We start from the raw sequence: 22,055 nt of genomic DNA on the forward strand, positions 1-22,055 counted from the left end.
TCTTACAGATGAAGAGATTGAGGCTCAGAGAGGTTGAATAACTTGCTGAGGGTCATGCAGAAATGACCCGCTAGATCCCTGATTAGAATGCAGAGTCTGTCCCCTCCCCTCAGCCTCCCCCAAATCCACTTGGGGTAATCCTACACACTGCATGGGGCTTTGCCAGAAACAAGACGCATTTCCTCACACCGGTGTTCTCTGATCCTTTCACGCCTCACACAACCCTGAAACACAGGTGAGGCCCCCTCCAACTTCGGGAACTGTGAGTCAGGTTCTGTGCGGGTATCAGAGACCCAGACGAAGAGAAGGCAACAGACACCAGTGGAGAGAGAGAGTTAAGGCCCCAGAGACAAAAGAACATGAAAACACAGATAGAAACCTAGAGTTCAGCCTGGATTTCCAGGGGCCCAGGGCCGGGAGCTCAGAAAAGCTGGATCAGAACAAGGGGGTGAGCATGAAGCTTGTCACCCAGAGTGGAGACAGGTAACAGCATCTCCTATTAGGATGAGGGCAGGGTCCCTTGAAGGCCGGAGAGGATCCCCCACAAGCAGAGACTGGAGTGATGTCCGTGACCCTCTGCGACCTCACCACCAGGATCTCGCTCCCCCGGGGAGGAGCTGCTCCTTGCGCCTCACCACACCTTCTGTCCAGGCTACCCCCACACCTCTAAACGTGCTATTTTTATCATTTTTATTTATCAGAAAAGCAATCTCTTGCTATGCAAGTGAAAATGGTTCAAAGGTTTTGCTCATTGGCAAAAATTAAAAAATGCTAGTATAGACAGCCACTGAGTCTCATTATAATCAATGCAAAAGCTCCTGTATTTCTGTTAATGGAAAAGCCAGCCCAAGCATCAAGCAGAGAATATCGGCAATAGGGCTTTGTAATTACAGACGTCGGTTCTGTCAGGACACTAACAAAACTGGGGGCGTGGGCGGCGGCCGGGAGGTCCTACATGGGCTCCCGAAGTGGGGAGCAGCTGCAACATCAGTATTTACCATTTCACCAGCAATTTGGCAGCTGTGCAAATTAGCAGGGAGTGGCAGAAACACTCAGAGTGTGCATAGCAGCCGTTTTCCACACACTGAAGATTTTTTAGATAGAGCCCTTTCTTGAGAGGCAAGAATGTGGGGTTTCAGAGTCCTATGGGTCACTGTCCCGCTGAGGCTGTCCACTTCACAGGACAGTTTGAGGCGACATGACTCTGAGCTGCTTATGACCAGCCCGGGACTACCTCAAGGGAAGAACGTGTTCACATTCTAAAATAGGGTGTATAAAGCACGTAACTTATACCAGCAAAATCTCCTAAAGAGGGCACCAGTATAGCTAGAGATGTGTGTGCATGTTCATGCAGTTTTAGAAAATATAAATAAGCTGGAAGAAAACAAAAATTTAGGTCACCCGTAAAGTCCTGCCCCAGTGTTGGAATGTTGGTGTGTTTCCTTCCAGTCTTTTTTCTTGACGAGGCATGATCGGCTCTAACACAGGCACCTGGTTCCTCTTGCTGGTTAAACTGCAGCCGATTTGCAACCGTCTCTGCTTCCCTCGCTGTCTGTCTCATGCCCACACCTCCCACGGGTCAGCAGCTGGCCCCTGCCTTCGCCATGCTAAGAGGGGTGTGGCAGGCAAAGGTTGAGTAAGAAACTCAGCAGCCTTACGTTCTAACTCGGTGTACGGTGCTAATTTGCTGTGTGACCTTAAACTTGAACCATGAGGTCAGGGTCCTCATGGGAACGGAGAAGGTTGCACTCCACGGTCTAATGCTTGACTGTTCTGGCTGCAGCAAGAAGTACCCCCGACAGAGACGAACACCAAGAGGGAGTGACTGCCCACGCAGCCCGCACAGGTGTGTGCAGAGACAGCTGGCTGGCGCTCTGAGGAACCACAGCTGAAGGGTAGTCTAAGGCATGTTGCTCCTCACCGAAGCAATGCAACGAAAATGCCTCTCCCCGCTCCCCAGGCTTTGCTGCAGAGGCTGAGAAGGGGGCAGAGAGGCTGCGGCAAGATGGGCGGCTGTGATTTGCCGAGAAGTACCATGCCAAGGCTACACCAGCAGCTTTGGGGACAGGACACTTGGGGCCACCTGCAGGGGCCACACAGCCATGACCTGTGGCTGCTTGAGACCTGAATGGAGACAGCGGGAGGCAGCCTGTCCATCTCCTGAGGAAGGAGCAATGCCCTGACATTGACTTTGAGTGGCCTCGCCAATCACTGCCTGTCTCGTCCTGCACCCTTCAATCTGGTTGCCTTTATAAAATTTCTTGCTATTCTGTACAAACGTAGCTTACACTCTGATGGCACTTATGTGCCCCGGATGCTGTCCTACTTGATGCTCATCTATTAACTCATTTAACCCTCCCCAACAGCTCTGTGAGGTAGGGAGTGTGGGTTGATAAGTCCAGCCTGTAGGTCCAAAGTGGTCAAATCTTGGCAATTAGATGTGATCTGTCCAATAGCATTGCGTCCACTTTACAGATGAGGGAGTCAGGCCCAGGCTGGATGTGTAACTGCCCAAGATCACACACAGCAGTCCACTTTGCAGCCACTCTCCCAGATTACCCGCCCCCCTCACCCCCAACAAAGCCTTGGCGAGCTGGGCCAGGTGTTTTTGGCGGTCACAAGGAGACGTTAACACCAGCGGGGCAGCATCCTGTCTCTCCTCACCTGAGCCAGCCAGTTCTCTCTCCCACCCCCAAACACATCTGCGTGTCCCAGCAGATGCGGCCCCCAGAGCCCCCAGGCCTGCGAGGGGGAGCTCTGTCCACTGAAGACAGAAGCTCTCCAGCCACACCCTGCCCCTTGTAGGTTACCTCTCCGTGTCGCTGTCGCTGGACGCCACCTCTTCCAAGGCTGCCTGCAGGTCAGCAATCCGCCGGATGGACGTCTCCAGGTCTGTCTGGAGGGTCTGCCTCACCGCTGCGAGCTCCTCCACGTACTTCTCCTGGAGACAGAGACCACAAGCACGTTGACCTTGGGCAGGAGCCCCACTTGCCCGTGAGCTCTCTGGGGGGACACACCCCTGGCTGACCCTCGTGTTCACCGAGCACCTGTTACATGGTGGGTACCCCACAAGGGGCTCTCTCTGTGGACGGGCTCCCTGCACCCTCAGAGAGATGCTCTGAATTTTCTAGAGGAAATGGATGCTTGGGGGCCTCCAGGGCACGGCCATGGACAGCGCTCACTCACTCATGCTGGTGGTGCTAACCCAGTCTGTCTGACCCCAGAGCCACGCTCTGAACCTGCACGGCCATGCTGCCTGCAGAGTGGGCGCCCAGCACACCTTGGACGGAGGAGTAAGGGTACGAATCAACTCATGTTTCCCGGAACAGTCACAGAGGCTGCTTCCGGAAGCCGAGTCTACCCCAGGGATGGATCTGGGAGCAGGAAGTTGCAGAAAGGGCAGAACAAGAATAGTTCCCTTTCATCCCTGTCACCTCGATTCCTCCAGCTTCCCGTCCTCAAAGGCAGCAAAGGCAAAGATGGACGTCCCAGCGGGGCTGCCCCAGAGCAGACAAACACCGCGGGCATCTCCTGAGGTCTTTCTGTGCCCAGAGCTGTGGTGAGTGCTCAGTGAGCTCTAGGGTGGGGTCGAGGGCAAGGATGCACCCAGCGTCCTCCAAGCACAGGACAGCCCCCACCATAAAGAAGGACCTCGCCCAAATATCCGCAGTGCCCGGTCTGAGAAACCCTACATAAAACCTGGAATCCGACCTTCTGGGAGTTAACCCGACAGGGAATAAATCAAAAGGCATAGCAAGGCTGTGTTCCCGAGGATGCTGGGGCTGATGACACGGAGAAGCGGAAAGCCACCCCATCACTCAACAATTGGGAACGGCTAGGGACATCAGAGCGTGTCACTTTGATGCTAATAGCAGACTCTGACATTAGAAATAAGGATTGCCACAGCATGGAATGCTTCTGTGAAATCATGTTAAGCAAACGGAACAGAACAGAGAACCATCATGCCCATATCTATATGCAAATGACACACACACACCTGGAAAACACTTGGTGAAGACAGGTTCCAAGAGGACTTTTCTTTTAAGCTGTTCTAATTATGTAAAGTTTATTTTCTGACTGCTGTTTTAAGGAACACATATATACGAAATGATGAGAACATGGAAGGGTGAAAATACAAGGATTTAGGATCAAACCTAAGAGCAATTCTCAGCTCCCCATTTAATACTCACTCACTGTGTGACCTTGGACAGTTCACCGCCCCTCTCTGAGCCTGGGATCGTTTTTCTTTATGTTGGAGATTGGGAAATTGAGGCCAGTGAAGTCACTCAGGGTAGTAAGGAGCAGAGCCCCATGTAAGCCCTGGTCTGCCCTGCTTCCAGGCCAGCGATCTTTCTGGGGCTACATGTATACACCCCAAGAAAAGCCAGCGAAAACCAGGGCTGCTGTCCATTATAGGGACACGCTGAACTCTTCTTGGCAGATCGGCTTGTCCATTCACGGGATTGTAAGTCTGCTCCTTTCAACTGAGTTTGAGTCTTTTCCAATTTGAGAGAGAGAAAGAGAGAGAGAAGGCACAGACAGAGAAAGCCCCAGGGCCAAGCCGAGCTGATGAGAGCAGGGGTGGCGTGGGGAGGCAGTGGTGGTGCGCCAGGGGCAGGCAGAGCGTTGTAGCTGATTGAAGCTGCCAGCTGTGAAATCCCTATCTTGCTGCTGACAAGGTGAGAGACGATCTGAGGCAGGGCCCCCGGGCAGGAGGCCAGTGGACTGTCAGAGGAAATAACAGACACCATGGGGTGGCGACACGGGTGCTCGCCCCAGGACGCCAGCATGTCAGCTCCAAAGCCACCTAGAAAAATGGCGGGGTGCAAAATCCCAGCAGCTTCCCGGAGCATCTGCTCAGGCTTGGCCCCTTCGTAGTCAGCCGGGATGACGGCGTCCCTGGGAATCAGCCACCTTGTCCCTGGAGATGCGGCACCTGTGTCTTTAGAGGACAAGAAGACGCTATCCAGAGTCCACATCTGAGCCATCTTAGGCTCGTGGTGAATGCTCATTTTAGGAAGGAGGAAACTAAAGACCAGAGCAGTGGAATGGCCTGTCTGAGGTCACGCAGCTGGGAGACCACAAAGTCAAGATGGGCATACAGGACCTGGGGTCTCAGGTGAGAGCGCTCTAGGCCACAGGTGCTGAGAGATGAGAAGAGAGCACAGCCGGCCTCTCCCAGTTGCCCTGGGTGAACTCTGCCGTCAATGTCACTCGGAGGGAGCAGCTGGGGCCTGAAGTCCCAACCCTCGCGGAGCCTCCTGGGCAGAGGACAGGGACAGGGCAGGCGCCGAGTCTCAGGGATGGCAGGCTCTGGGCTGGGACAAAGCAGGTGAGAAGAGGAAATGGGCAGCTGAGATGGGTTGAATCCCAAGAAAAGTGAAAGCAGGCCCTGGAGCCAGGATGCCTGGGTTCGAATCCCAGCTCTACTGCTCACTGGCTGTGTGACCTTCAGCAAGTTACCCAACCTCTCTGACCCTCATGGGTAAAAAGTGGGCAGTTGTAGCCCTTTCATTCACAGGGCTGTTGTGAGCACTAAATGAGCTTGGCAGAGAGGAAAGGCTTGGCCAGTGGTGGTATTACTATCATGCCAGAGGTAATGATGAGTAAGTGGCTGGGTGTCCCCATGTCACTGAGGAGGATCGCCAAGGTCACACAGTGAATAAAGAGATTGGAATGCAGGACTCTGGCCCAAAGCTTTTTCAGTCTCCTGCAGAGGAAAGACAGGAGCGTTAAGCAAGGGCAGCATAGGGGATGAGTTAGCTAGACGGAGTGAGGAGAGCTGACAGCAAGGAAACCATAGACAGATGAGGATACACGGACCAAGGATGGGGTTTAGAGGACCTGCCGCTGCTCAACACCCTCCACTGCGCTCTCTCGCCCCCGCGCCGCACCCTCCATCTGCCAGGGGACTCACATCCCGGCTCACTGGGAACACCCCAAGGAGACAAATTGGGGAAATTTAGAGTCTGTGTAATCAGCAATCAGCAAACCTTTCCCGCTCCAACTCGAAAACCAAACAGAGTCTGCTGATTGCAGAGACCAAGTCATCACGTGAAATGAATGCGGTGCCCCAAACAGTCTGCCTGGGGCAGACTAAACAAGGCCCCAGCCAGAGATCGCTCCAGAGACACGGAGAGGGGCGCACAAGGAGAAGGCAGCACGAGGGAGGCACCCCCTCTCAGTCCAGGAGTCAGGCCTTCTCCCACCCTCCGTGACACCTGACCAATGATGCTTGGGGATGGATCAGGACTCCTGAGTGCAGTTAGGGTGTGTTTGGAGGCCAGGTAGGAGCTTAGTCTTCTCTGCGACTACCTCTCTTTGGAGATTTGGAGCATGAAGAAGTTGGGGGGAAAATTAGGATATGAAACTATTTAGATAGTAAGACGCATATAGTAGAAACCCATGAATAAATATACCATATGCCCATATTAATCTATAGCTCCAACACAGCGATATATACATTGTAATAGACACATACCACACTTCTATAATAGACATTCTATATATATACATATATATTCATATACCACTCATTCACTCATTCACTAAACATTTACCAAGCATTTACCACGCAACAGCGCTGATCTAGGCACAGATGATACAGACAAAATCCTAAATTCCAGGAAGCTGGCATTCTCGAGGGGACCTGATCCATCTGTATGGCCCATGTCTAGATCATGGCAGGCACTCAATATATGTTTTGGGACTGGGTGAATGGAATTATTGCATGACTCTAAGTGGGAATGAAGGAAGGGCGATGCTATTGCACACACCTGCTAATGCGTATATCTTATACACCACGCATGCAAAGACAAACACAATAGCACATAGTATGTAGGCATGTTGGCCTCCCCAACACCACTTAAGAGAATCATTAACCCATGTTAAACCCCAAGCTACTCCCCCTGGAACATGTCACACAGCTGCCTTGTGGGAGCAGTTCATATGATAATTAGTGGCTGCAATTAAAATCATCTCCTCTTGTGAGGTTCAATTAGAGGCTAATACTTAAAGCCGTTGTTGGTTTTCTCTGCTCAGGGCATCTCAATCTTCAGAGGACCTTCTCCTGTCTGCAAACACACAGGACTCTCATAGGTCAGTTTCCTCGGCTCTGGGGTCACCTCTCCAACGTTTCGAGATGCGCCCCCAAGATCTACCAAAGTTAATTTCACATAGTTTATAATTATAGATCAAACTATCTCAAAACACCCCCCGAAACTTGATGAAAATTGATCTTATTATTTTCTTCTGATGCAGTAAAGACAAAGAGAATCTTCATGTTACAGAGCTGGGTGCTAAAAAAAAAATTATAGACACATATAAATCTGTATGTGTGCGAATGTGTGTGCACACGTGTGTAGATAGACACACACAAACACCCCCAGTCTGACACATAGCACATACATAATGAATACTTGTTGAATTCATTAATAAATGAATGTGTGTGTTTGTATTTCTCACATGGGCAGACACTCTGCTAAACGTTTGAAATACCTTATCTCACATCATCTTTATTAGGACCCTTGGGGTCAAGTACGATATTAACACATAAACAGTAACCTGAGAACATTACAACATAGTAAGAGAGTTATTTTCTCTGTGTGGTGAGATATCAGGTGAATTTTATTTTCCTTTGTGTACTTTTCCAGATTTTCTGCAAGGAATATGAATTACTTTTATTATCAGAAAGTTAAAAAGTATAGGACTTTATTTCTCTCTACCCTACCTTGAACAAGCATCTGGTCCACCTGCCCAGTGCCTGTCCTGGCAGCCTCATCATTCCCATTTTATAGATGAGCAGGCTGAGCCTCAGGAAGATTAAGCCACTTGTCCCAGGACATGCACCCAAACATGCCAATCTGGGGTTGGACCGGGGTCTTCTGTGGACCCGGCCCACAGCTCTTTCCTGCTTTGCCTCTAATTACTCCTGTTTCATTCAAGGGTGCCCGTGTTTCTGGAGGTTGGGGGGTGTCTTCCTAGAAAGAAAGATTATGAGGATCTGCCATTGTTTCATTCCAACTGCTCGAGGGTCATCGGCCTGGGAGACACGCGGCTCTTAGCAGGACAAGAGCTCCAAGGCCGTATTGACAATGGAATTAGCACCGGCAGGAAGCATTCAGTCTCATTTTGGGAAACAGAAGAGTCGGGGTGCCCATTAGAGAACCCAAAAGTACGCCTCAGAGTCTCTCATTTAAGACTGGAAGGAGCCCAACCCCCAAGAGGAAGAGGGATCACGGAGTAGGTGCTTTCTTCACAATCATCCTACAAAGAAATTGTTCTATTCTATTTTCATGATGTGGCTATAGACACAGAGAGACTCCTCCAAGATCCCAAAGCCACACAGAGGGAAAATGACAGACAGATTCCAGCTCAAGCCAGCCGATTTTCAAAGGATCTGTAAATACTTGGCAATTCCCTCCATCCTTTTCTTCACCCATGGCAGGCATGCCGCATCAATCACTGCCTAGACCCGGGCAATCTGGGGCAGAGTCCATACTCTGAACTGCCGAGCTCTGTGCTCCATCCCAGGGCTGCCCCGTGCTCCATCTACCAGCATCAATGGGAATTCCCAACTCTGCCACACTTTACATGACCACAATCCTTCTGGAAGTGCCCCCCCAATCCTCTAAGAAGACATTTACATGAGTTGGTTGGTTGGCACGGGGAAGAGGGGTCTCCTGGAGAATTGATGAGCGCTCTATGGAACTGAGGAAAGCTGAAGCCCACCACTTAGGGAGGGACCCTGGTAGGTGGGGTGGGGAGACACAACCTACTAATAACGTGGGAGCAGAGGGCGAACGCTGGTCTCAAAACAAGAAGAACCCAAAGCATCTGTGTGAATTTTGAGGAGTCACTAATCCTTTTTCCCTCTCACTTCCTCATCTGTTAAAATGACAGTATTATTCCGTGCTAAAAGGTTGTTGCAAGGAACAAGTGCAATCATGGAAAACTGTGTTCACCTGGTAGACCTAACAGTGGCACGTCCTTGATGCATAGCAAGTGTTCCCATTTCCTTCTTTCTAAGTAAAGGCTCTGAAAATATGAAGCCGGCAGGTGTCATATAGCGAGGATAGCCTCACTTTTTAGAAAATGAAGTCTACGAACCTAATGCTTTTTCGTTGAAGCCGCAAGAATTTAATACAATGCCTCGCAGGAGCCAGTATCAGTCAGGAAAATAGAAATCACTCTAGATTATTCGGCCAAAGGAATTTAATGTGGGGAATTGGTTATCCAGGTGATGGCAAAGATGAGCCAAAAGAGATTAGCAACTGAAGGAAGGCACCGCCTACACAGGGCTGAAAGGAAAGCCAAGAATCAGGCCATTCAACGGGAGCTGAAACTGCCACAGGGTGGCCCAGCAGAAGTTGGCTTCAGGGAGGGGGGCAGAACCTAATGGGATCTGGAATTACAGAGGCTCAGCTGCTGCCGGAGACGCCTCCCAAGGCAGCTCAAGAGGGAGGAAACACCCTGGCTTCTCTCCTCCTCCTGTCTTTCAATTGTCCCTCACTGCCTTTTGTTGGCTGAACCTACCAGAAGGCAAGCTAGGAAATACGGTTGCCTGTAATTTAGAGCAGAGCAGAGAAGGGGCAAGGATGGATCTGAGAGCAAGCAGGAGAATTACCAGTACAGAGCACGGAAGTCCCCGGGCTCAGCCCAGGCTCCACCACCAAAGCCAGACAAGGGTGTTTTCAGTTTGTAAACATTCATTGAACTCTACACTTCCGAGATTTGCACACTTTTCTAAATGTATATTTCAAGGAGAAAGTTATAAGAAATCCAGATGATGATTTTCAAGTGTTACAGAATCAAATGCTCGATTACGAACCCCTAGTCTCTGTTAGTTATTTATGGCTACGTGACCAATTGCCTCAACACCTAGTGTTTTGAAATAGCAAATAAACTCAGCATCTCTCATGCTTTCCTGTGGGTGAGGAATTCAGGAGTGGCTCACCGGGGTGGTTCCGACTCAGGGTCTGTGGTAGGATGACCCCCAGAGATGTCCACGTCCCAACCCCCAAAACAGGTGAATATGTTAACTTAGACGGCAAGAGGAATTGCAGCTGTGATCAAAGACAGTATCTTGAGATGGGGAGATTATCGGGTGGACCCTAAACATAATCATAAGGGTCCTTATAAAAGGAAGGCAAGAGGGGCAGTGGGGAAGAAAGCAGCAATGCGATGATGGAGTCACAGATTAGACTGACTCAGCCAAGAGCCAAGAAATGCTGGCGGCCTCTAGAAGCCGGATGGGGCAAGGAACGGATTGGCCCCTGGGACCTTCACAAGGAACCAGCCCTGCTTGCACCTTAATTTTAACCCCCTTTCCAATGGTGAGGAGGGGCTCTGTACTTGATTCTTGGGGTCCCAAGTTCCCCCCGACAGGTGGGGAATGGTGGAGGACAGAGACCCCTCCAAAACTATAAAAGAATAAGTTGTGTTATTTTAAGCTACTGTGTTTGTGGTTATTTCTTGTAGCAGCCACAGGAAACTTGTACAGGATTAGTCCTCATGCCACAGTGAAGGTGCCAGCCAGGCCTATGGTTGTCTGAAGGCTTGACTGAGGCTGGAGCGTCCCTTCCAAGAAGCCCCACTGACATGGCTGTTGGCGGGAGGCCTCAGTTCCCCGCCACGAGGGCCCTCACTGAGCAGCTTGAGCGTCCTCATGACATGGCAGCTGGCTTCCCTGGATGACTGATCTGAGAGAGCAAGGCAAGCACCCAGTGCCTTTTATAAACGAGCCTCAGAAGTGACGCATCGTTACTGCCGACGTGATATGCTGGTCCCGCGGATCAGCTCTGACACATCCCGGGAGGACGCTACACGGGGGTGTGAATGCCAGAGGTGGGGCCATTCGAACCATCTTGGAAGCTGGCGACCACAGTAACACCAAAAGTTCTTCTGAATTGACTCCCCCTCCCACAAAGGAAACCACGGTAGCTGCTCTGAACTTCTTCCCATTTCTAGGAACACATCTGTTTATGGGCTGAATTGTGTCCCCCCCACCAAAAGATATGTTGAAATGGAATCCCCAGGACTTGAGGATGTAGCTGTATTTGGAGATGGGGTCTTTGCAGAGGTAACCAGGTTAAAATGAGGTCATTCGAGTGGGCCCCCATCCAATCCAGCTGGTGTCCTTGTAAGAAGAGGGAAATTCAGAAACAGAGACAGACACACAGAGGGAAGACGAAGTGAAGACACACAGGGAGAGTGCCCCGTGTAGACGGGGCATTGGAGCGATGCGTGGACCAGCCAGGGAACACCAAAGATTGTCTGCACACCACCGGAAGCTCAGAGTGATGCCTGGAACAGGTCCTTCTCTAGCGCCTTCCGAGGAGCGCGGCCATGCCGACACCTTGATTTCAGACTTCTGGCCACCAGAACAATAAGACAATAAATATCCCTTTTTCCAAGCCCCCCGGTTTATGGTCCTTTGGTCCGGCAGCCCTAGCACACTAGTATAACACTATGTGATGTTTTACTTTTCTTCTAAACACCATTATTTTTCTTTTCTGGTTCTAATAGGGTTCACTATAGAGAAGTTAGAAAATAAAATGGAAAAAAAAAAAAACAATAAAAATGGCCCTTAAGTCTGTGACTTGGGGACAACCTCTCTCAATGACTATGTTGGTGTGTTCCCATCCTGTGTCCATTTCTGCCTGTGTGTATAGATACAGCTATTTGACATACACGCAGATAAAACGGTTTTATATTAAAGGCAGAACGGAGTTAGCCATGCAGATAAGCGGGGGACCATGGAACCCCCAGCCCACCCTCCAACGTGCCCGGCCAGGATTCTCCAGTCTCTTAAGGTAGAAGAGCTTGGGGCTCCAGGCACCTGCTTTCAGGCTCCTTTCCTTTCTCATTTTTCAAGCTGATTGTTTTAAAATGCCCCCAGCTATTGCCTGAAGGTCTTTATAGCTTCTGGAAAGTTAACATTTCAGGCAATTTGGGCTGCTCAAAATCTACATGAAGATCTGGCCTGCAGAAAGTCTAAGACATGTGTATTCGCTATGTGTATTCACACATCACTTATACATCTGTGGACACACACATCACATACCATCAGAGCAGGAAGCCACCTGGCCAAGGATGCTGGGCCAGTGGGTGGCAGAACTAGAACCAGGCCTCTCCTACCCAAGTCCCCCTCCACCCCCGTTAGAAAGTGCACTCCTCTCTTATTCTCCGTTTAACACACTTTGGAGAAGCCATTTCTGCCTAAACTCTGGCTCCAGCTACTTGAACAGTAACGGCGCCACAGACTGTCTTTCCAATGGTGAGGAGGGGTCTCTCTACTTGATTCTTGGGGTCCCAAGTTCCCCCCGACAGGTGGGGACTGGTGGAGGACACAGACCCCTCAGACGGGCACGAGACCCTCACACACAGAAGGGGGATGTGGCTGAGGGTCTCGCGGGCCAGGGACATAGGAACAGGGAAGGGATGGTGATCAGGCTTTGAGGCACCATGTGCAACTCTGCCATGAGTCTTTGAGTCACAGGGTTTGCAAATAAATTTTTTTTTAAATTTAAAGTTTAAAATTTTAAATTTTAAATTTAAAGTTCCTACAACTCTGTTCAGAGCCCATAGCTTTTTTTTCCCAGCCCTAAAACTGCCCTCAGCCTGTGACTCTGACGCAGCATCTTCAGAAAGAAGCCAAGAAGGACTGTCACTGGGGTCCATCCCTCTCCAGCTTGACACTAGCAGGGCCCTCCCAAAACCACCGGCTGCAGACAGGCATCCTGACTTGGGGAGAACTCCGACCCCCCGCTCCTGACTTCCCCTCACCCACCCAATGGCTTCCCGAAAAAAAAAGGAAAAAGGCATTTCATTTTTCTGCTCAAATGCAAATATGGCAGATCTGTGCCACCCAATTCTCCTGACACAGGAATAATTATATCAACATAATTAAGTCTCAAATGCAAAAATGATCTGTACCACATACACCAACACTACGTTCCCCGCATCAGAGGGTCATTGTTCCAGGCCGTCATTACCCAGCCACCTTTGACATGTCTTATTTCAATTTAAATGGAAATGAAGCTCATATTTCTCCTCGGCACGCTAGCCCATGTGACTGCAGAAGCATGGAAACTGGACTTTGAAAATTCTCAAGTGGCCACTGGGTTTCGCATCAGAAGAAGTTAGTGTGAGAATGGTTTATTACGTACCCTGGGTCTCTCCTCTGGGCTCAAGACCTCCTCCATACAATGCGCTCATCTCTTGCATCTTTCTCCTGCTCTCTGTGCCCGTCTCATAAATTTAGTCTTCATCATCACCTCCTAAGGGTTCTTGTGGCCTTAAACTGGTTCCTCTCTTGGATCTCTCTCCAACTAGTATTCCATAGAGCATCCAAGGAAGAATGAAGTCCTTCGCAGTCTCTCTCCCAACCCACCCTCCAAGGTTCTTCTCCTTCCACTGCCCACGCCCTATACCCCACACACCAGTAATTCCCACAGTCTTCACCAGCTCCCAAACATGCCATGTTCTTTCATGCCTCTGTGCCTTCGCAGATACCATTCCTCCACCTGGAATGTTCTTCCTTGCTCTGACAAGTGAACTCCTACTCATCCTTCAAGACCCATTCCACAGTCGCCTCCTCCATGGTGCCCTCTCTGACTGCTCTTGGTAGAATTAGCCCCTTTCGTCTCTGTGCCCCTAGCGTTTGTACAAGTCACTGGGATAAGCACATAGTCTATCAGATTGTAAATTATTTTCCAATTTCTAACTTCTTGCTTTATTGAGCTCCTTAAGAGTAAGATTGTACTGAGCCTTCTATCCCAAATGCCCACTGCAGGACCTGGAACTTAGAAGTCACCACATAAATACTTGGACTTTAAAGTCTCCCAACTCTAAGGCATGATGTGGGCGATATGCAGCGGGTCTCACCACATGGTCTCTATCACATAGACATGGACTCGCAACCCAGTTCCACCACTTGTCAGCTTCCCACGTGACCCTCAGTTTCCTCATCTGTGAAGTGGGCATCACCGGGCTGCGGGACTAGCTGAGGATTCACAGGTGGGCGGGGCTTCACTCACTGCATAAAACATAGCAGGTACTCAATAAACAACCCTCTTTCCTGTTCTCAGAGTGACTGCGTGACAGCTGGGGAAATGGGGCAAGTTTACGAGGTCTCTTCTATTCTGTGGCTTTCTCCCCATCTCCCCCGGCCCTCTCACAGTCCTCATTTAGGCCTCTGGAGCTCTTAATCCTGCACCTCACTCGCCACACTATTTTAATGCCTCAAACACGGTCCTCAAAATCCTTCCTGTCTCCTCTCCACCAAAACATGCTCACATTTTGCCCAGCTCCCTCACTGCCGGTCACAAGTCACCCAAACACACCGGAGCATTAAATAAAATCAATACTGTCCATGGGCCAGCACCCCCGCTCAGGTTAGGCCTCATCCCTGTTAGCATCCATTTGTGCCCAGAGCATCCCAGGAGAGACCTGGCTGGGGACTGCAGACATTGCCTACGAATGCGGGAGTTGGAAGATCACCCCTTGAACAGTCACCCAGCTCAGCAGTGACAGAAATGAGCGCATCCCAGGGGGGACACCAGGTGGGCACAAGGAGGAAGGGACGGCATGGGGATAAGATGGAGGACCACACCAGACTCAGGACCTGGAGGTGGGTCCCACATCTGCTCCAACTCCCTAAGCACCAACGGGCACATTCCAGAGTCTGTGCCCTCAACTCCACAACAGGCATCAATTCCCTCCCCACCTTCGATACAGAATATTGGGGGGCTCAGATCACCTTTAAGGGCTTTGCAAACTGTGAAGTGCTGAAGGCCTGCAAGATCGCCACTCGTCATACTGCTTCTGCCCTCTCCGGAGATCCACTGCCCTTCTCAGGCACGTCCGATCGCCTCGTGACAACTGAAGCTCCAGCCAGCATCCCCAACGAGACAAAGAAGCATCATGAACGAAGCTGAGGGAGCAGGGAGCACATCCCTCCAGGAAAATCAACCTCATCCACAGTCTCGTGTTCTTAGATACGATCCCCAAGAATTGATCAAGGAGGACATGGACCCGAGGTATTGGTATTGCCGATCAATGCCAGATCCTGGCCTTTCCCACGCTTGGACCAGAGTCAATGCCGTGTGGCTGAGAAACGGGTGGAGGCGGGAGTTATTGTCAGAGAAAACAGCACGAGTGACATAAACAGCAACAGACGCCGAGAAACAGCGTGTGGCCAGGCGTGATAAGGACCGGAGATTAAGACAATGATTTCTAGACTTGACTGGCTTCCATCTGCTGAGGCGAGAGGATGTTAGAGACACACGAATCCCCCGGCCTCGTCTCAGAGTAGGGGAAAGTTCCACCTATGGGCTGGGAAATGGACTTTCCTGGTAGTTATGAGTCTCATTTATGCACGCCACGTTTTAGTGGGATGATTTCAAATGCTTGCTGACTCCTCTAATTCAAGGGCACCACGTGGCCTCCAGACAGGGGCTCTGGGTGGATTTTTATTTTCTGGGTGGAAGAACACTGAGCCAAAAAGCAAGGTTTCTCAACTTTACCATTATTGGTATTTGGGGCCACATAATTCTTCGTTGCGGGGAAGTCGGCTGCCTTGTGTATAGTACAATGTTTAGCAGCATCCCCGGTCTCTACCCAGCAGACACCAGCAGCACCCCCACCCCCAAGTTGTGCCACCCCAAAACATCTCCAGATATTGAAAACTACTCCCTGAGGGGCAAAGTTGACCCCAGCTGAGAGCTGAGCTAAAAGCACAAGGCTAGGTGGCAGAGATGCTTGTAGAAAAGACACAGACCCTGGATCCGACAGATGTAAATTTGAATCCTGAATGAACCACTTCCTGCTGTGTAACCGCATCTGAAAAACATAAGCCTCCCCCTCCCACGACTTCATGGGGTCAAGAATAAGGAGGAAGTAGGATGTTGTGCCAACCGCTCCAATGAGGGCCCCGGGCCAACAGCATCAGTATCACCTGGTTGCCAGTTAGAAATCCTGAGTCTTAGGCCCTGTCCTGGACCTGCTGACTCAGCATCTGCATTGTAACAATCTGTGCATGTGAGGTTTGAGAAACACCAGCATTGCGATGGAGAGCATGGGTTTTGGACTCCAAGAGACTGATTTCATATCCTGGTGCCAATCTTTCCTAGCTGTCTAGCCTTGGGCAAGTCAATTCACCTCTTTCAAGTGTCTTCTTTAAAATGTGTAAAATAGAGATAAAAATATTCCCTCGCTCCTAAGGTTGAAAGTGCAGATTTAATTAGATGGTGCGTGGAAATCGCTCAGCACAGCGTCTGCCACAGAGCAGACAGGCCGTCCGTGTTGGCGCCTGGGCGGCCCTGCCCTCCTTTCAGACAGCTCACGCTCAGACTGGAACAATTGCTAAGCCCGGGCTCCCAGCGGGGGCCATAAAGATGTGGACGCTCCCTCCATACAGTTTTGTGATCTTCCTTTTGATGGAGTCTAAAATTATATCAGCCACTTGGCCACTCACGGTCCATTTATTCATTTATTGACCCAGCAGGAAAGAAAAACAACTGGTAAGCGGTGTGCGCGGTCTCCTTTCCCTCCGCATCTCAAGGTTACGGCCCGGTCGCGCACGGCTCTCGGATGAACAACCTCATCAAATCCACCTCACAGCTGGGGCCCAACGGCTCTCGCCAGGTCCATCGATCCTGCCCTCCCAGGCCCGCGGGACCACCTGCTCCTGATGGAGTCGCTCGGCTCACGGGGCCAGCACTTGGAAAGCAAGATGCCGATTCCAATGGCCTCTGACTAGTTTTCCTCAGTTCAAGGACACAGCTCTTTGGCTCCCTCCCAGAGCTGGGGAGCATGTTAGCAACAGCCCCCAGGACTCTTTCTTCCCCTTGTTACCTCTCTGGAGGCCAGATGCTGTCCTGGGAGAGACAGTGGTCTGAAACAGGCAAAGTGTTCTTCAAATGGGTCCACGCTGGAATGCGGCCCTTTGGAACCCCTGGAAATAGGTCTGTGAGTTTCCTGCGCAAATCCAAGCACTGGATGAAGCTCTTTCAGCTTTGATGCTCCAAAACAGGGCTGGCAAACTATGGCCCGTGGATCAAATTTGACCTGTGCCTGTTTTTGTAAATAAAGTTTTATTGGAACACAACCACGCTCATTCATTTATATATTGTCTATGGCTGCTTTCAGAGTTCAGAGGTTGAGACGGAGAGATGCTGTGGTCCACAGGGCTGAAAATATTTACTATCTGGCCCTTGGCCAAAAAACAAAGCTTACTGGCCTGTGTTCTAAAGTCCTAAGCTCCTAAAATCTTGTAGCATTGGGAGTTAATTCTAAGAAGGTATGGATTTCAATGCTCCATACTTTTTTAGGTTGCGCCACATGAAATCAACTATATTCAACCATTTTTGAACGATGCAATTGGCAAATGCATACAGCTCAATCTAATAAGATTTTAATATTATGTATATCTAATGATTCAAGATTCTGTGAGTCCTAAGGTTTTCTGGCTTGAAGATTCTAAGGTCTTATACATCCTGGTTCTAGGATGCTATCATTCCACATGCTGAGATTCCGTGGGTCTAAATGTCGAGCAGCCATATTGATAATTAGGAAGTGCTGTTGTATTAGAGGAGGTACAAAAGGTACGAAAGTTAATTAGCAGACATAAGAGTTTAGCTAGTAAATTCATTTTTCAAAACATGCAGGTCAGTGGTACCTTGTGACAAAACGGATGAAATATAGAGAGTAGGTGACAATGTTTGTGACCTTGCCATCCCAAGACAAGAGTGGCATAAAACACAAATGGGATTTAACCTAAAGGAACTCGGAGTACAAATGAGGCTCTGCTGAGCATGTCCTATTCTTGGTTGCTTCAAAAACAAGTCCCCCTTCCTATGGCAATGAGAAAAGCCATATGTGTGTAAAAAAAGGATTGGAAATGAAATGAAGCAAATGAAGCAGCCTGTGGCCTGCCTAGCTCCACCCCAGGGAGAAGTCTGGGAGGGAATTGTGAATAAGATGGAAACAAAGGAGAAGAATTCGGATTACACACAAAACAATTATGCCTGTTTGAGATTATCCCTGCTGTCGCAGGTGGCTGTGGAGCACTTGGTGTGTGGCCAGGGCAATGGAGCAAATGAATTTCCTATTTAATTGGAATTAACCTAAATTTAACGGCACCATGAGGCCAGTGACTTCCGCGTTGGACACCACCATTCTAGGGGATTCATATACGTTATAGTGAGGTGGAAAATCATCTAAATATCTGGGAAACCTCTGTCCTTCACCTGTCCTGTCTGCTGAAACCATCACTCCAAGGGAAAAGCTGGAGGAACGCCGACTTTCTGGGAGCGCACGGGTTCTATGCTTCCGTGTCCAATGTTCCCATGGTTCTAACACATTCTCAAAGCACTGAGGCGCAGATGTGCCCGGGAAACCCCACTGAGTGGTCCTGACAGCCACTGCTCCTTTCTCTTAACAGCAGGCTCTCCGTTTTGCATTTGCAAATGCTTCAAGGGGTTGCTCAGGCAGTTGATATGTGCACACCTACTGGGTATGCGGTTAACATTTCAGCCCCACGTTGGAAGGGTCAAGAAGAAAGTGATGCCTAACAAGAGGAAGCGGATGGTGTAGTTGGGGGAAAAGATACAGAAGCAAAGAAACCAAATCACTAACCCAGAGGCAGGAACCATAAGCTAAATTGGGTAGTAGACTGCAGGGCTGGGTCTGGATGGGAGAAAGCCCTGTCTCTAACCTCTCTCTGTCCCCGTCTCCTTATCTGTAACACAGTCGTGATGAAGTATCTCCATCAGGGCCCTTTTGTCCATAGGAGGCACCTGAGGGTCTTATGAAAATGCAGATTCAGAGGGGCAGGGCGGGGCCTGGGACTCTGCATTTCTGCAGCCAAGGCTGCTGGTCTGCGAATCACACTTGGAAAAGCAAAGTGGTAGGTGACAGGGAATTTGGGAGAATTAGATGACATCAGGCATAAAACATGCTTAGCCCTGGCACAAATGATAGGCCGTTACATAAATAATCATAATAAAACAACAGCAATAAGTAAATACCAACTATACATAAGCCCAACCTAAAATCAACCGCCAGCTGACATCCACAGTAGAAAATAAATAAATAAGCCCATAGAATCACAAATCAAGGTTCTGTTTGCACTTTCCCTACGAAGAGCAATCTGTTTTTTCTTCCTTCTGGTTAAGTGAATCTGACCCATAAGGATTGTCACACCAAAGTCTGAATGGTCCCCAAGACCCTGTCCAAAACTCACACCAGTTACAAGGCAAACATCCTCGTTAGATTTGAAACACAGCATCCTTGACTTGCAGACACAGTCGTTAATGATGGCCCCACATAAACCACAACAGAAACTGCTCGCTCTCCACAGCAGATGTGTGGACACAGAATCTTGATTTGTGAACTTGGGGTTTTGCAGCCAAGGCAGCCCCTCTGTGATGACAGCAGGGTCGGCTGAGCCAGGGGAGGCGTCCTGGTGTGGCGGGGCGCTGGCAGAAACGGACAAGAAAAGGATCAGCCTTGAGAAACTCAAAGCCGCTAGACTTTCAAATGAGCTACATAAAGATCTTTGTCACTGAACCTGTCACGGGAGCTGGGGCCAGCAGGAAGGCACTCACATGGCCTTCTTTCATCCCTCATGATTTTCAGCAAGGGTGAGAAGCTTAGTACTAGAGAGGGTTATAATTTATTGACCTTTTAATACATGCGAGACGCTCCTTCACTCTCCTGACTACCTTATAACCCATTTAACAGATGAGGAAACTGAGACTGAGAGAAGACAGGTGGCTTGCCCAGGTGTATGACCAGGACATACGTCTCGAAGGGCTAGAGCCAGGATTGAAACCTAACTCAGCTATCGATCCCCTACTCCACTTTTCCTTCCAATAGAGATTCCAGCAGGAATTGGTAAACCACAGACCGTGGGCCAAATCTGGCCCACCACCTGTTTTTGTAAATAAAGTTTTATTGGAACACACACACTCATTCATTCCCGTATTGTTTATGGCTGCTTTTGTGCTGCAATGACAGACGTTTTTGTGATAAAGACAGTGTGGCCCACAAAATCTATTTACTAGCTGGCCGTTTACAGAAAATATTTGCCGATCCCTGGCACAGAACATCCAGTTACTAGCTGGGTGCCACCCTGGGAGGTTCTGTCAGGTTCTCGGGAAGAAGGGAAAACCGTCTTATTTCTCGAGTTCTTCTCCTTTTGTTTGCTGAGAAGCAACATCCGTCTTCTTTTTTTCTCCCCACCCACCAAGCAATTCGTTCACAAAGGCAGGAGGCTGAAGGACTCCCCCTGAGAGTTTGTTTATAAGCTTCCCTCCAGCAGGACGCTTTGTGTCTAAGCCGCTGCCAGACTCGAACGACAGCATCAACGACACCATCTCCCACGCAAAGCAGACAGGAAGCCTCGCTCTGCCACCCAGCCGGGTGGATGTCAGCTGTGGACAGCTGCAAATTGCCTGAACAAGGCCAGATGTAGCTTGTTTTTGCCTTTCTTTTTCCCTTTTAAAACTTTTCAGGGGGAAGATGAGAAGGCTGTTAGGGAAACGAATGTGTTGATTCTAATTATCCGAGCGGGCGGCAGAGGTGACATGTGGCAGGATGGGCTCCGCGTCATTTACCTGGAATTCAGCCAAGGCAAGTCTGGGGAAAGAGCAGAATTCCAATGAAGCTGACGCCTAGGGCACTGAGCACAAATAAGGAGGCAGCTATGAACCCACGGGTCACAAGGGGAGATGCAGCACATGGGGGACAGAATTCCCAGAATTGTCAAACTGGAAATGATCCAACCACTGGCCTAGACTTGTACCCCTGTTTTGAAGCTCAGAGTTTGCCTGCAGTTGAAGGGGCTCTGTGGTGCTCTCTGCTCTGGGTCTCACTTTTGTGGTGATGATGGTGATAGTGACGATGACGGTGATGGTGGTGATGCTCACGGCGGGGATGGTGATGAGGATGAGGCGACGGTAGTGATGGTAGTAGTGGTGATGTTGATGATGATGATGGGGATGGCAGTAATGGTGATGATGATGAGCTTGTGGTGGTAGTCATACTAACAGTGATGAAGATGATGACAGCGATGATGATGACAGTGGTAGTCATGGTGACGATGGTGATAAGGATGATGATGGTGACGGCAGTGACGGTGGTCATGGTGATATTGATGATGATGGTGGTGGGGATGGAGGTAATGGCAATGACGATGAGGTGGTGCTGGTAGTGATAATGATGGTGATGATGATTGTGATGATGATGGAGTAACGATGATTATGATGATAATGATGGTAATGGTGGTAGTGTGATGACGGTGGTGGTGATGGTGATGATGATGAAGATTACTATAGTCTGAATGCTTGTGTCCCCCACATCCAAATTCATACGTTGAAATCTTACTCCCCAAGGTGATGGTATTAGTGGGTGGGGCCTTTCTAGGTGATTAGGTCATGAGGGTGGAGCCCCCGTAAATGAGATTAGCACTCCCATAAAAATGGCCAGAGAGATCCTTAGCTCATTCCACCATCTGAGGACACAGTAAGAAGGCACCAGCCATGAACCAGGGAGAGGATCTTCATCAAAATATGAGCATGCTGACGCGTTGATTTTGGACTTCCAGCCTCCAGAACTGAGAGCACTAAATTTCCGTTGTTCGTAAGCCACCCAGTCTGTGGTATTTGTGACAGCAGCCGGCATGGACTGAGACAATGATGGTGATGATGATGATGACAGTGAGCTTCCCTTGTGTTAGGCACTGCGATAAGCATTTCAGTGCATTTCTCATTAAACCGTCCCCACAGTGCTGCGGGGGCGTTGCACTGACTGTCCCCATTTTATAAGAAAACAGAGACACAGAGAAGGTGACTGTCTTGACCAAAGTCACACAGTAGGGAAGTTAGGGAACTGAGATCTACATCTAGGTCTGCTTATTCCTGGTTCTTTGCCCTTTCTTCAACATGCATTTTTTGAATGCCTACTATGTGCCAAGCAATATTCTAGGGCAAAAGCAAACAATCTTTTTCTATAAAATATTTTAGATTTTATGGGTCAAATGGTCTCTGTCA

The 22,055-nt window shown here is 49.5% G+C and overlaps 1 protein-coding gene across 2 annotated transcripts in view; it reads right to left on the reverse strand.

The window, feature by feature from the left end:
* MYO18B (myosin XVIIIB) overlaps positions 1 to 22,055 on the reverse strand; it is a 250,529-nt gene that overhangs the window by 34,980 nt on the left and 193,494 nt on the right. For both annotated transcript variants that reach the window (XR_011441307.1, XM_070275312.1), the window contains exon 40: positions 2,811 to 2,941. Coding sequence is in view for 1 of the 2 variants with exons in the window: in XM_070275312.1 (XP_070131413.1) it covers positions 2,811 to 2,941 (131 nt within the window). In the remaining variant the exon portion in view is untranslated. The remainder of the gene's footprint in view (positions 1 to 2,810; positions 2,942 to 22,055) is intronic.

Source organism: Equus caballus, chromosome 8 (assembly GCF_041296265.1).
Source record: "Equus caballus isolate H_3958 breed thoroughbred chromosome 8, TB-T2T, whole genome shotgun sequence".
NCBI lineage: Eukaryota > Metazoa > Chordata > Mammalia > Perissodactyla > Equidae > Equus > Equus caballus.